Here is a 15,343-nt window from a genome sequence, read left to right on the forward strand (position 1 = left end):
GATTACACACCCTACACTAGTTATATGTGAGAAGATTGATGTAAACATGTAGACGAACACTCACATATGTTATAACAAGGAAAGCATTTTCTGGATTTACGATAATGACATGAATATGATCTCATGAATGGAATGCTACTACTTAGAATGAGAACCAGTGATTCCATAAGCTCATATCAATTTCAAACTCCACATTATTGAACACATAACGATCAAGATAGAAGTCAAAGGGGTGTAACGGGGCTAAAGGTGTTGGCTAACAATGAAAGGTGAAGGATAAACAAACATTCTTAAAGCAATAGTGAGCAAAGTATTGATTTAGGCACTTAGAATTCCCTTAAGAACGCAGAAGTCAACTTTGAACACCCAAGGGAAAGTCACACAAAACTTAGGGCCAAATTCAACTTTTTTGGACCCTTTCTTCAACCATCAACGCTCGTGAGTTCATTCTTACTTATTTTCACTCTTTTTTTTTTTTTTTTTTTTTTTTTTTTTTTTTCTTCTTCTTCTTTTTCTTTTGAATCTCAAAACATACATATAAACGTAAGAACAAACTTTTACTCCCCCACACTCATTTTCTTGCATAATGTACTCAAAAGGAATTCATTTTAGTCATGCTCACTATCAATTAAGAACAAGGGTGTGGACTGTCCTACACTAGGCTAGGTGAGGATAATGTGGGTAAACAAAGAATAAAGGCTAAACAAGGCTCAACGGGGGTAAAACTTACAACATATACGAAATATGAGAAGTAAGGCTATTTGGCTATGGTGGCAACTACACAACTTCATCTTGATATATGTTATGCAATTCAATGTCATGCTTTGAATGAAACGGATATAAGTTCTAGCATTTAGTTCTATCATGATACAATTGCATTCTAAGTAGCAGCCAAGCAAGGAATAATGAGATCATGCAACAACTTTAGAAAACACAGAATCACAGATTATAACTCTCCAAAGAAGGTAATAGCTCGAGTCTCACAAGGTTGTAGCGTTTGTACGAGTTCCTTCCTTCAAGCATGTTACAAAAACCAATTTTTCTTTTATGATTGCATGTGAAGTCATACATTATAACCATAACTAAGCATATACCAAGAGTAAATCAAACTTTTCTCCATGTTTATAACTCTTTTTAACAGTCATGCAATTACAAACCAAATCCTTATCATTGTGTTGGAAGGTGACCTACGACACAAACACACAAAAACAACTTTAAAACAACTCTTTTTGGGTTTTTCAAGACAATTTTTCAAATTTTTATGGGATTTTCGAATTTTTTAGTCAAAACACACTAAAACAGTTTAAAAACATTTTTAAAACAGCAAGGAACAACACTTGAAGTTATGGGTGATAAAATTCAACGAATTTGCATCAACATACTTAGTTACCCCCCCACACTTAAATCAAACATTGTCCTCAATGTTTTAAGCATAGATTCACACAAAACATAAGTAAACACACAAACAACAACTAAACATACTAAACATGGCAGAATGTAATTAACAAAGAGAAGAGTTTAGAGACGCAAATCTGGTTATAGAGTGTAAATTCCATCTTCTCCTTGGTAATTGTATTGAGGCTTTTGATCTTTGTGATTCCACAGGCTTACTCTTGAACTGGTTTCTGCCCATCGTTGATTTTCCTTTGTGCTACTTCTTGAACTGGGCAGCAGGATGGTTCTTTTGGTCTCCCCCGAAGGTCTGAGCATACCCTTTTGGTTTGTTTCTTTGTTCAATCTTTCCAATTCGTATTGAAAAGGGTTGGAGGATAACTCAGCCTATGTTTGTCTCCACATGCTTCAATGTATCATTTTCACTTGCCTTACTCGCTCCCCTTTGCAGAAGTGGTCCCTTCTCCGGAAGTGTATCAACCGTTGAAGATGACTACTCGAGAGCAACGCTAGGTAAGCAATCAGGAATAGATTCCAGGCAGTTGGCTCCAGATCGGAAGATTGACTCCAAGTGCCGGCTGATTGCTTCTTTTACTTTGTCATGCGAGTAAGAACAAGGACAAAGAAAAAGACAGGGAAAGAGCATGATATGAGATACTTTTGCTTTTGACCTTGATGATATGAGATACCTTTGCTTTGAAGAAGCGGTGGATGAATCAGCACATGCTTCAAACTGCCGTTTCCTCCTGGGTCATATGTACTCCAGGCATCTGGTATCATCTTTGGGGAAGAAGAAAGAATTGAGTATTTTGAAAGGCCTTGCTGGGAGTGCGCCCTCAGAGGTGAGGGAGAGTTGGGCATTTTCTTCAGGTTTGCCCTGCCATAAAAGACGAAGGTCGACATATATAGAGATAATATCATGTGGTGGTACTTTTTACCTTTGTCGACAAACGTTTTGATCCCGCAAATCCGGCTTTTTGAAATAGTGGCGCCTCTTCGATCTCTGAACACGCCTCTTCGATTTCTGAGCAGGCGCCCCTTCGATTTCTGAACGACGCCCCTTCGCTTTCTGAACGACACGTGGTAGTGCAGATGCGGCTCCTTTTGACAAAGCTACACGCGTCTTCTGAAAAGCTGAGAAAGCGTCGCCGAACTTTGCGCTTGTCGGCTAAAGATGTGTAGTTGCGATGATGGCCTCCACGTGTTGTCAGCTTTGTCAGAAATCTTTTGACAAAGTTGAACGCGTCTTCTGAAAAGCCGAGAACGCGTCGCCTAAATTACGCCGGAAATTCCGGCTTTTTGAATTGGTGGACGCGTCGCCTTGGCTTCTTATAGAGCTATCGATCACCACAACAAACACACTCTGAAGAACTCCCATTCTTGAAAATCGACTCCGACCCTTTGAAAATTTACTCCATCAACCCCTATCTTTGAACACTTTTGAAAAAAATGGCAAACTCATCGAACCTTAGCTTGGAATTGAGCCTTAGCAGTGATACGGGCGCGCCGCGTCAAGGTAACGTATGGCGCCCTTCTTTTTTATCTTCTAACGGTCCTCTTTCAGGTGAAGACTCTGTGATGCAGGACGCCACAACAGCTACAATAGTAGCTAAAAACCTCCTCACTCCAAAAGATAGTAGGCTGCTGTCAGGACGGTCCGATGAGTTGGCTGTTCAAGAGTCCCTCGCACTTAGTGTTCAGTGTGCGAGCTCTGTGTCCAACATGGGCCTACGCCTGCTTGCCCGCTCCCGTCAGGTGGAATCGTTGATGGCAGAGGTGGAAAGACTTAAGCAAGAGATCCAGCAGCTTAAGTACGAGAATAGAAGTTTGCATGTGCTTGCAAATAACTATTCGTCGGGGATGAAGAGGAAGCTTGATGAGCTGCAAGAATCTGAGGGTCGAATTCATAGTGACCGTCAAAGGCTTGCGTCTTATCTCCAGAGGCACCTTTTTCCTGGGTCATCCAGCGCTTGGCCAAGTATTGAGGCTTGGAATGCTCTAGCTCCGATGCCTCCCGCTCCGATGCCTTCCGCTTTGATGCCTCCCGCTTCTATGCCTCCCGCTTCTGCGCCTTCCGCTTCTGCGCCTCGTAGTGGGACTTCACGCAAACAACCTTTGTGAAGCTCCACCTTTCTCCATGTTTAGTATCTTTCTTTTTTTCTTTTTCTTTTTTTTATTTTTTATTTTTTTTTATTTTTTTTTTATTAACATAAATAAAATCAAACGGCATGGAATTGGTCCTTGAATGGAAGGTGATAATTGAAGTGAACCGGCATTGGTTTGAATTCTAGTGTAGGTACCTGATTCAAAAAAAATAGCAAGTTAGTATAAAATCTAATGGAATTTGGAAAAAAATACTTACTTGTTTTGTCCGACAAGAACTCAATGACAAATACCACTCCTTTGAAAGTTTCAGGGATATTGGACTTGGCCAGATTGCAAGTGATGGTTATTACTTGTCCAATGTCATCAAATTTAACTTCTTTGGATTTTGTGGTTTCAAGAACGTCCTCTTTGATGGATTCATGACATTCCCTACTTGTCACCTTTGGAAGGGCTTCCAAGATGTCTTTTTCACCTTCTTCTTCCTTGGAAGTCATGAATCTGCAAGGAATAGGGTTAAAAATAATGAAATTTGGAACAACCATACCTGTATTAGATGGCATAGGAGCAATAGGAGCCTCCGGTAAAGGTGTTTCCACCCTTTCCGTGGGTTGGGTGTATTCCTCTTCCTTGTGATTTGATTTTGATGGTTGAGGGTCCGTTCCAACCTCCTTGTCACTTCTCAACATGATTTCCTTGGCAGTTTCAAATTCTCCCTTCTGATTTGCAATGGTTGAACTAGGGAGTTCGCCTTGGTCGCAAAATTGTCCTTCGAACTCCGCTATCTGCCCAATTTGCTTTTCCAGAGTAGTAAGTAATTGAAAAATCGTATCATTATCATTTGAATTACCTACATTACTTTGGGCAGGTTGTGGTGGCTGCATAGGCATTGAATAGAACTCCTCATACGGCTGCCAATATCCTTCTTGTTGAGCCTCATTGTCTTGATTTTGTAAGCCCTGCACCAAACAAATTAATTCATCAAGCTTTTGATTATAATTTATTGACGAACTTAAATTTGGTTGGGCATATTGAATATGAGGTTGTGGTGGCTGCCAATATCCTCTTTGCTGAGCATTTTGAAGTTCCCACCACATAGAGTTTGAATGATCACTCCAATCTGAATTGTAAGTATTGGAAAACACGTTATTCCTTGATTGAAGATTAAATATATCAACTCTTTGCATTTGGGACCTTTCCATGAGCTGTGACAAAAGAGAAGCGTTATCAAGTGCCATGTTGTTCTTAACAAACAAAACACAAATAAAAAAAAAAAAAAAACTAAATCTAAAAGACAATACAGAAACAAACAATCCAAGGGATTAGCAAATTTTCTAATCCCCGGCAACGGCGCCAAAATTTGATGCGAGATTTTATACGCGCACAAATTAAACCCTCTTTTCGTCAAGTTGTAGTAAATGTATAAGTAGGGATCGTTCTGGACCGGGGATTAGGAGGGATTGTTAATCTCTTGGAAACTGACTCAAAAACGTAAAAACAATATAAAACACTATACTAGACTCAAAGAATGCAAAACTAATCTTTAAAACACTAAGACAAACCAAAGACTCAAAATGCTTTTAAAAATACAAACTAAAATGATTTCTAACTAAATTGACATTAAAGTAAAGGGGGATTTAAGTTTATACGAAATTAAATTAAATGAACAAATTAAAACAGAATGTAAATATGGAATTGATGAAATGGAATGAATGGATGATAGAATAGCTAAGGGGTTCATCTCCATACATGTTACACTTGCATAATAAAAAGATTTCCAATTGCATTTCAACAAATCAAAATGCAAGCATAAACATTTATTTCGAATCACCCCCTAGCTAAAGGGGGTTTTAGTTCCTCATTACGTTGAAATCAAAGAAACACCTAAACATTCCAACAACTCAAACTTGAATTGTATGAACGTTTAGGCACTCTTCTCTTCCATTCCTTATACGTACAAAACAAAGAGAATTAAAATGAAACATTGAAATCAAAGAATCACCTAAACATTCCAACAACTCAAACTTGAATTGTATGAACGTTTAGGTCCTCTTCTCTTCCTCGTTGTTGTAGCACAAGATCTAAGGTGAGGTTTGGGGGATTATGGAAATGTGGAATGGAGTGAGGAGTGATGGAAATGGAAATATGGTTTTGGATTCTAAGGGGACTCACGGCAAAGAGAAGGAATGGAAGTGTTTGTGGTGTGTTGTGTATGAAATGAGATGTTTTGAATGATGGGAATGCAAGGGTATTTATAGGAGGAGTGGAGATGTATATGGCTATTTGTTTAAGGTGTTTGTGTGGAGGAATGATGGAGAATTGCATGTGGAATGGCTGCAATGATGAAGAATGAAAGCTGGAAAATAAAAGGGAAAGCTGGAAATCTGAAAATGCAAATGGGAATCCTGAAATGCAAAGGTGGCCACGGTTTTGAGTGTGTTTTGTGTTGGAAATGCATGTGAATGCATGTGAATGTTGTTTGTGTGAAGTGTGTGTGGGTTAAAGAGTGAATGGTGGTGTAATGATGAAGTGTGATGGCTGAAAATGTCAAGGGAAATGCATGTGATTGCATGGCAAAGAATTTCAGGATGCATGTGTGTTGAATGATTTCTTGGTGAGGGATGTGGAGTGGTTGAATGTGGTGCAATGATAATGTTTTGTGGCTGAATTGGTGGTGGAATTATGATGGGAGTGCATATGATTAAAGAGTGGGAGTGCATGTGGGTGAATGTGAAGGGAATGCATGTGTTGATAACTAGGTTAGTGGGTGGAAATCTGAAAATGGCATAAGGGAATGGGAGCTCACGGTTTTGAGTTGTTTGTTTGTGTGAAGTGTGTGTGAATGCATGTGAAGATGCTAATAAATAATGCATGTAGGGTTAGGAAATAAAATCATAACTTAAAGGGAGATGATTAAAGGGTGTTGAAAGGTTTGAAATGCATGTGTTGAATTGGTGGTTGAATGATGAAAGAATAAGTGAATGATTATGATAAGTGATAAGTGAATGATTATGATAAGTGTATGATATGTTAAGTGATAAATGAATGATATGTTAAGTGATAAATGAATGATATGTGGTGAGTGATAAGTGAATGGAAGTGATAAGTGATAAGTGAATGGAAGTGATAAGTGATAAGTGTATGATATGTTGAGTGATAAGATAAGTGGTTATTGATATGTAGATGAATGAATGATATGATAAGTAATAAATATATGATATGTGGTGATGATAAGATAAGTGGTGAATGAAGGAGTGGAATGTTGGAATGTTATGCACGACTAAGGATATAAGAAAGGTTTAAATATCCTAAAACTAAAAGGAACAAGGTTCCAACACTTTGGTCTTCAATTAGGTTTTTAATTTCGTCCAACACTTTGGCTCCAAGCATAAGCTATCCATCCTTAGCCCAAAAGTGCTCCAAACGTCTCCAAAATGCATCTTTTTGCTCCTTTAGCCCTTTTGGCCTACAAACACACGAAAATAGCTTAAAGTACTAAAATAACTAAAGAAACATAACGTAAATGCACGAGAACAAGCCATTTAAGTCGCATGAATATGCTCCTATCATGCATATATCAGTTACAAAAGTTTAACGTGAAATGACAGACAGTGTTCATTGGTTTCACATGAAATGATAGAGGAATTTGCTCATGCATATATCAGTTACTAAAGCTTCACGTGAAAATTACACATGCATATATCAGTTACAGAAGTTTCACATGAAATGACAGACAAAGTTTTCATCGGTTTCACGTGAAATGACAGAGGAAATTATACATGCATATATATCAGTTACAAAAGTTTCACGTGAAATGACATAGGATTACACATTCATATATGAGTTACTAAAACTTCATGTGAAAGTTACACATGCATATATCAGTTACAGAAGTTTTACATGAAATAACAGACAAAGTTTTTACCGATATCACGTGAAACAACAGACAAAACTTTATCCGGTTTCACGTGAAATGCTACATGAAATTACATACGCATATATCAACTACAAAAGTTTCGTTGATAATTATTAATATGGTAATTAATCTACATGAATATGACAACGCATTCATTTTTAAAATAGTGAATATGGCCAGTTTTAAAAAAACCTGGATGCCTTCTCAGATCTCCACGGGGAAAAAAAAAAAGAAAAAAGTATGGGTGTAAATAGCGAACAAAATTTATAATGGCCTCTAATTTAATTTTTTAATTAGTCCTTTTTTTTTAGAACTCAAAATGCACAGATTTGGTCCTATCAAAATATAATGGTTTTAAGTTTTAATTTTCAGTTATTACGAACATAAAATGCATAAGTTTGGTTCAATTACTCTTATTTACTTATGAACTCAAAATTCACACATTTCATCGTTTTGAAACATATTGGCCTCATGTTTTAATGTTTTCATTGCTCTTTTACCTTGTGAGCTCAAACCATAAATATTCGTCCTTACCAAAAAATAACGGCCTTGATTTTTAATTTTTTATACTCCTTTTTCTTATAAACTCAAAATTCAAATATTTGGTCTTAACGAAACAATTATGGCCTCAATTTTTTTTTTTTATAATTCTTTTTCCTTATAAACTCAAAAAGCACAGATTCGGTCATATCAAAACATATTTTCTTAGATTTTAAGTACTCTTTGTTCTTAAGAAATCATAACGCATATATTTGTTCTTATCAAAAGTTCAGAACATAGTTACTTTTAATTTTTTAGTTACTCTTTTTCTTATGAATTCAAAAGCCATAGATTTACTGTTATCGAAACATTGCCTCCCTTTCTTGGCATCTTTCTTTAGTCGAATCTGTATTCTTTGTGGCGAAGTCGTACCCTCTAACAAAATGTATAGATTTGGATGAAGAAAACGAGAACTTCATCACCCCTCCTAAAAAAACTAAAGGTTAGTGGTGAAGATGGTTCAAACTTCAAACCTTACATTTCTTTGGCTCAAAATAAAATTTCAGTTTCAGAACGTGGCTCTTGAAACGAATCAAAACGCCATGGTCAAAAATTGTGATGTCCGATTCAAAATTGATTAGTTAAAAAAAAGCTTTTTGATAAGCTCACTTTGAAGAGTCTCAAATTGATAGAGCCTAAGTTGATGAAAAACTAAAAAGGCAACAAAATTTTCTTGAACGCTATTTAATTTTCGAAGAGACTCGATTTCCATGATTGAATGTACTTCAATGTACCCCTGGTTTTCAGCGTTAACTTTCCAATACGAAAATTCAAAATAAAAGTGTCCATGAGACATTCCAATTCGTGTATTGGTGGAGGACTGAGGAGTATGCAAGGGGTGATTTTAGAGCATGCCCAACTTCTGCCCAGCCACCAACTGGGCGTAGGCGGGCGTCATCACCATGGAACCATGGTTTGATGTGAGTCTAACGTACAAGTATTTTGATCCATTTGTTTAGATCAAAATTTATTTAGATTTAGGTTTTATATCATTGTTGTTCAGAGTGTTTAAACGTGAATTATAAGATATTTTGCACTAAAAATACATTTTGTAGAATATGAAGACGACAATTTGGTGTTATGACAAGGAAAGACTCTCTCCTCAGTCCTCCACCAATACTGAAAAATATATTTATGTAATTAACAAAACAAAAAAGACTCTCCTGTCTTAAGAGCAGTTCCACCGAGGAACTCATAGGCCAGCACCCAGCCAAAAAACCAGTCCGGCACCAAGGCTATCCACTATAGCCTAGCATTTTGACTGGCACCCAACCCAAGCCAGGCAAGAGACCGGCCTAAAATCGACAGACCCACATGCCAGGCTATCTGACTTCAACCGGGCCATCAACCTCCCGCACGATCAATGCATCGCAGAGAGATCTTGGTGCAGAGCTCCTCTAGGCTGAGGTTGAAGAAGGCCAATTTGCAGGCGGAGCAAAGGGCGGCGGGGATGGGGGTTTGGGGGCCTTCGACGCCCTCCTCGAGGCTGAGGTTCAGAGAGAGAGAAGGAGAGGGAGAAATAGATCCCTTCCACTGTGTTCTTCCTATATCCCTTCATCTTGTTAATGGGTTTCTTTCTTCTGCACATTGGAGGGGAGCGGTGGGGGAGCTTCTGAGGCAGAGACAGGGGAGGGAGCTGAGATGCATTTGTTAAAAATTAAATTATTATTTTATAATAATAATTATTAATATTTTAATAAAATTGACTAGGCTATTTGGTTTTAGGGGTGGAGATGCTTTGACCTATTACTGTACACTGAAGTCTATTAATGTTCACTTGAGTGGATAAATGAGTTGGGTGCTAGTGCAAAGTCTTTAGGGATGAAATTGCTCTAAGAGACGATTGGTATAGTACAGCCCCAACTCTCTTAGATGGGGAATGGTATCATCATACCGTTCGCTCCCTGTTCTAATTTTTTTTTCTTTTATCTTTTTTCCTTTGAGGTTTTTTTAGGGACCACCACGGCTTATCTCTTCTCAAGAAACCATATATCCCTTATCAGGATGGGCACAACTATCTTTCGAGCACATGTTTAGGTTTGGCCTACATAGAAAAACAAAATGGAGCACCTAACAACGTATCTTCATAGATCAAGAACTACAAGATCGCCCCTTTCTTACGTTACTTTATTTGACTTCGTTCTTTTCTTGTTTTCTGTTTTTTGGGGTGTTTTCTACAAAAGTATATATTATATTTATGTATAGTATATTTGTGACATCCCACATCACCCAGGGGAGTGATCCTTATATGCATATTCCTATTCCTACCTAGCACGAGGCCTTTTGGGAGCTCACTGACTTCGGGTTCCGTAGGAACTCCGAAGTTAATCGAGAAGGGGGCTAGAGCAATCCCATGATGGGTGACCCACTGGGAAGTTGCTCGTGAGTTCCCAAAAACAAAACCGTGAGGGAATGGTAAGCCCAAAGCGGATAATATCGTGCTACGGTGGTGGAGCGGGCCCGGGAAGTGATCTGCCCGGGCCGGGATGTGACAATTGGTATCAGAGCCTAACCCTGGTCATATGTGTGCCGACGAGGACGTCGGTCCCCTAAGGGGGGTGGATTGTGACATCCCACATCACCCAGGGGAGTGATCCTTATATGCATATTCCCATCCCTACCTAGCACAAGGCCTTTTGGGAGCTCACTGGCTTCGGGTTTCATGGAAACTCCGAAGTTAAGCGAGTAGCGCGCGAGAGCATTCCCAGGATGGGTGACCCACTGGGAAGTTTTCGTATGAGTTCCCAGAAACAAAACCGTGAGGGCGTGGTTGGGGCCCAAAGCGGACAATATCGTGCTACGGTGGTGGAGAGGGCCCGGGAAGTGGTCCCCACCGGCCGGGGATGTGACAATATTAATTCTAATTATGTCACATTTCATTCACATATATACATATATGTTTTTTTTTTATATTGAATCTCTTCATAAAAAATGCGTGTAATAGTTAATTTCTATCAATATTCCGTAATTAATATAAACATAATTATAAGGAATGAAACTATAAAAGATATGGAAACTCATTTATTCCCACTGTGTTGTCATAAGTTATGCTAGATCTTTCTTCTTCATTTACAAAAGGGGTCCAAGATTGGTTTGTTTTATACATGATACGAACAAGCATTTCTTAATCTATAACTGCTTCAGATTTTGAATTACGTTGAAGATTGAAAAAACGATGCAAAGTTCGGAGACGTCTAATGACCAAGATGAAGCAGAATCTGGTGATAGTTCTGAAGAGCTTAAACCATATGCAGTTCTAAAAAATCGTATCCATGATTTACTAGTGGTATATGTTAATTTTCATGGCTCCTCTGTTCGCTTTTTATTTTTGTTACGTTAGTTTTTCAAGTTTTATCTATAAAATTAACTCACTTGTTGACACTCTTTTTGGAGTTGGACAGGCGTTGTCGGATCCAAATCAATGAAAACATCTGTGACATTACCAAATAATTGGAACCCAGGATATGGACGCTAAGACATCTCAATATATCATCAGTTCCATTACAGAGACCAAAACAAGAACTTACTCTCGCTTTCAAAGCTGGATCTTGTGGATGAGCCTGAAGTCTCAAGAGGTGGAGACAGAGAACGCCCGCTGCGACCTACTGGCAAAGTATTGTAGGCATTTCCAGAAGAAACCAAGTTTTTGTTGAATATAGGTCCCGCGTCGGGGAATTGAGAAAATAGAATATAATACATTAGTGTATTGTTCCACTCCTAATAACACCGAAACATTTTGTGATGAAATTCACCACCTAACAATAGGTGATTAAGTTGAGACAATATCAATGTGATTAGGAGTGGGCCAGTGACCCGTCTCTTTGAACATTGGACATTTTTGTGCCCACTGCAATTCTGACTGTTATCACATTGTGACTGCAACCCTCAAAACTCAAAACAAAACAAGTCATTAAATCTCAAGTGTTTTTTTGCATATTCAGAGAAGGTACAAATCGACGACTATATACTGTCATGCATAGTTATACAGAGAAGCTAAGCCTAACTGTCTTCAATTGCAAAATGACCCTTTTTCCGTCTTTTAGTAAATCCATGAGGAGAAAGTGCTATAATCTTGTGCCTTCGCGAGCTGTAGATAACCAACATCACTGCGATATCAGCAACGCGGAATATATCTCCCCAGCCCTCCGCATCTGTACAGGTGGAAGTTGATTTCTGCACCACACGCTTCATATATTGAAAATATCGCTCCACCACTAGTAAAAGTAGATGATGCAGACCACCTCCAACTTTGAACAACACTTTTAACAAGTTTCTTACAGATGAAGGGACAAGGACACGCAAATGTGTGACGTACAGCCCACTGCGCAGAGGAGCAAACGGTTGACAATGACGTCAACATGCAACTGCAACTGGAACATCTTCTTCAGTTTGTAAGTTGTCAGAGTCAACGGGCAATGGACTCTTCTGGAACTTGTTTCTTAGCTGACCACAAGCTGCATCTGCATCCAAGCCCCTTGTTTGACGTGTGCTGACGGTTACTTTATTGTTCTCCAGAGCAGCCGCAAATGCTTGTACCTGCCAAATGAAATTTTTCAGAAACCACAACAAATCAGGTGAATAAAACAAGAATTAAACTAACAAAAAAAGCGAGAATTGGATCAAGTATAGAGGTGTTTATGCTTGAAAACAAAGTTACATACCGCTTTCTTGGATGGACGTTTATACTCAGAGCCTTCTATTGGATTAAATGGTATCAAGTTCACATGAGAACCTCGTCCCCACTCATGGAGTAGCTCTGCAAGTTCTACTGCATGGTCTACCGCATCATTAACTCCAGCTGCTCAAAACAAAAATCATTGTCAGGTTGTTAAAGTAAGCATACAGGGATCAAAAGAGACGAACATAATTTTTCTAAATCTTATTTCAGTACCTAAGAGTGCATACTCAAAGGAAACCCGTCTACCGGTTTCAGTGAAATAGTCCCTGCAATCCCTCATCAGTGCACTCAGAGGGTATGCCTTTGCACTAGGCACAATTGTTTCCCTCAGCTTCTGGTTAGGAGCATGCAGGCTGATACACAACAATATGAGAAACACTTAGCAAGGATTTAACTTCAGAACGCTTCCTTTTTTCTTTTTTTTTGTTCTTTTTCTGAACAAGCAGTTCAACAAAATGCTCCAGTAAATACAAATAACTCATTCCCATTTAAAAATAATATACCTGACAGCCAATGTCGACTGAAGTTTGTGAGATGCTAGCCTTTTAATTGTATTTGGAACCCCAACGGTAGAAATTGTGATCATTCTTTGCCCAATTTGAATATCCTGTAGGAAATAAAGTCCAACATAAATAAGTTTCACTCATATCATAATGTCAACAATTTTATAAAATAGCATTCCGCTTTAATACTAGTAGGTTTCAGGTCACAAAGTCAAAGTTCTTGATTCTATATATTAAACATGGAACCAAAGCAGCTATTAAAAAGCACAAGATATAGTTGCAAAGGCACCTTGTTTAGACACTGATGCGCTTCAAGTACCGCCTTCAGGTTCATCATCGGTTCACCCATTCCCATGAACACCACATTAGTCACCCTATGGCTGAAGATTTCCTCTATAGCCAAAACCTGGAAATATGATGGTATCCAGAATCACAATAAATATTGAGTTTGCTTATGTATTAGCATACAACAATTGTAAACCTTACATGAAACTTTCAATCATGCCTGTGCACAAATTAGATAAACAAGTGAGCATGCAAAGAGCCCTGGAAGATAAGAGCATGGAAAAGACAGTTAATACCTGCTCAACAATTTCATGCCTCTTGAGGTTTCTTGAAAATCCTCCTTTTCCCGTGGCACAAAAAGAGCAACGAAGAGGGCATCCCACCTGTCTCACGCAAAATCATAAGAAATACCATACGAACTGCATTGTGGTGAACCATGCACAAAACCAACGCTGAAACATAACTGCAGGGAAATTTTATTTCAATGGCTGAATCTCATCTCAGAAAATCACCTGTGATGAGACACACGCTGTAAGGCGCATCACACCTTTCTCATCTTTAACTGGTATGCCAACAGTTTCAATCAATCTGTTATCCTCCAACTTTATCAATAACTGCAAGAATCAATGGCACAACTTTTAACCGCTAATACGCTAATCCAAAAATTACTTACTGGCAATCAAAAAGCCCCATTTTACAAACAATCATGATCCATGTAAACCATTCAACTTCACATTGAGTTATAACAAGGATATCCCACAAAATTATCCAGTGGCAGTAACCATCTTCCAAGACATTACCTTGACGGTGCCATCAGCAGCAGTGACGCTCTGGTAAATGGGTGACCTACCAACTTTCCATCCAGCTTCCTCAAGCTCATTTCTGAATGCCAGAGGCACTGCAACACAAAGCCCCACAATAATTTAGCATTGCCCCCCAAAACACAAAAAACCCAGAAAAAAAAAAAAAACCAATCTTTTTCTAGAGAGAGATGGAAAGAAAAATTTACCCTGATTGAAATCCTGAATATCTTTAATCTTTCTTTTGTAAATAAGATGATGGAGCTGCTTCCCTCTGTAGCCTTGCTGTAAATACATTTTCGGAAACGGAAATTTAAGTAAATAAATTCAGTAACTTTCATTTCTGTGCAAAAAAAATTGAGAGCATTTTGTGCTTGTTTACCTGACTGAAGTCGATTGCTAGCTGTTGGAGCTCCGGTTCCGACAAGCCGAGGAGGACTTGGGGGTCGGTGCTTTTGGGGGCGGTGGTGGTGGTGGACAGGTTCATGCTTGCCGCTGCCATGGCGCGAGTGCGGGCAGCGCGTGCGAGAGGAACTGCGCAGACGCGCTGAATTAGCGACATTGATGAGGCTGTCATCATTGTGCTGTGCTGGGTTTTTGCTATGGCGCGAGATGAAGAAGATGAAGCAGAGGAAGTGTGGCTAAAACCTCAGCTTTGTGGTTAACTGATATTGGACTTGATATGGGCTTTAGGCCCAAGTTGGACCAAGCCCATAATTGGGTCGAGAGCCTGAATCAGTCCATAAACATGGTAAAGGGTGGCAGGTAGTAACGGGTCGTGTTCGAGTTTATTTATTTATGTTTCGCGTCAGTTGATTAATACGTAAAACGATGTAAGAATTAATAATACAATTAGCGATATAATATTTCTTGAACAACATTAGTCGTGTTTTAATTATGTTATTGTATACACTATATACCTCGAGTTTTGTATATAAGAAAGATGATGATAATGATTGTTGAGATATTATAAAAACGGACAATCACAAGTGATTAGTCCAACCTTGATATTGTTTCTAATTTAACTATCTCGATGATATTTTTTCAAATCCACTGCTACTTGTATTCACATAATTATCTCCAACCTAAGAAAGAAGTAGAGAAAATGGGAGTTTGCAGCACCTGG

General features: G+C 38.7%; 1 protein-coding gene across 1 annotated transcript; it reads right to left on the bottom strand.

The window, feature by feature from the left end:
• Positions 1–11,444: 11,444 nt before the first annotated feature.
• LOC137735492 (uncharacterized) lies at positions 11,445–14,841 on the bottom strand. Its single transcript, XM_068474924.1, has 10 exons — positions 14,600–14,841; positions 14,427–14,502; positions 14,218–14,315; positions 13,930–14,031; positions 13,714–13,800; positions 13,422–13,538; positions 13,133–13,236; positions 12,843–12,982; positions 12,613–12,749; positions 11,445–12,487 (listed from the first exon to the last, which is right to left on the bottom strand). The coding sequence occupies exons 1-10, from the start codon at positions 14,795–14,797 to the stop codon at positions 12,305–12,307; spliced, it is 1,242 nt and encodes a 413-aa protein (XP_068331025.1). The 5' UTR covers positions 14,798–14,841; the 3' UTR covers positions 11,445–12,304.
• Between the last annotated feature and the right edge of the window lie 502 nt (positions 14,842–15,343).

The sequence above is a fragment of the Pyrus communis genome, chromosome 5, assembly GCF_963583255.1.
Source record: "Pyrus communis chromosome 5, drPyrComm1.1, whole genome shotgun sequence".
In the NCBI taxonomy this organism is placed as follows: Eukaryota; Viridiplantae; Streptophyta; class Magnoliopsida; order Rosales; family Rosaceae; genus Pyrus; species Pyrus communis.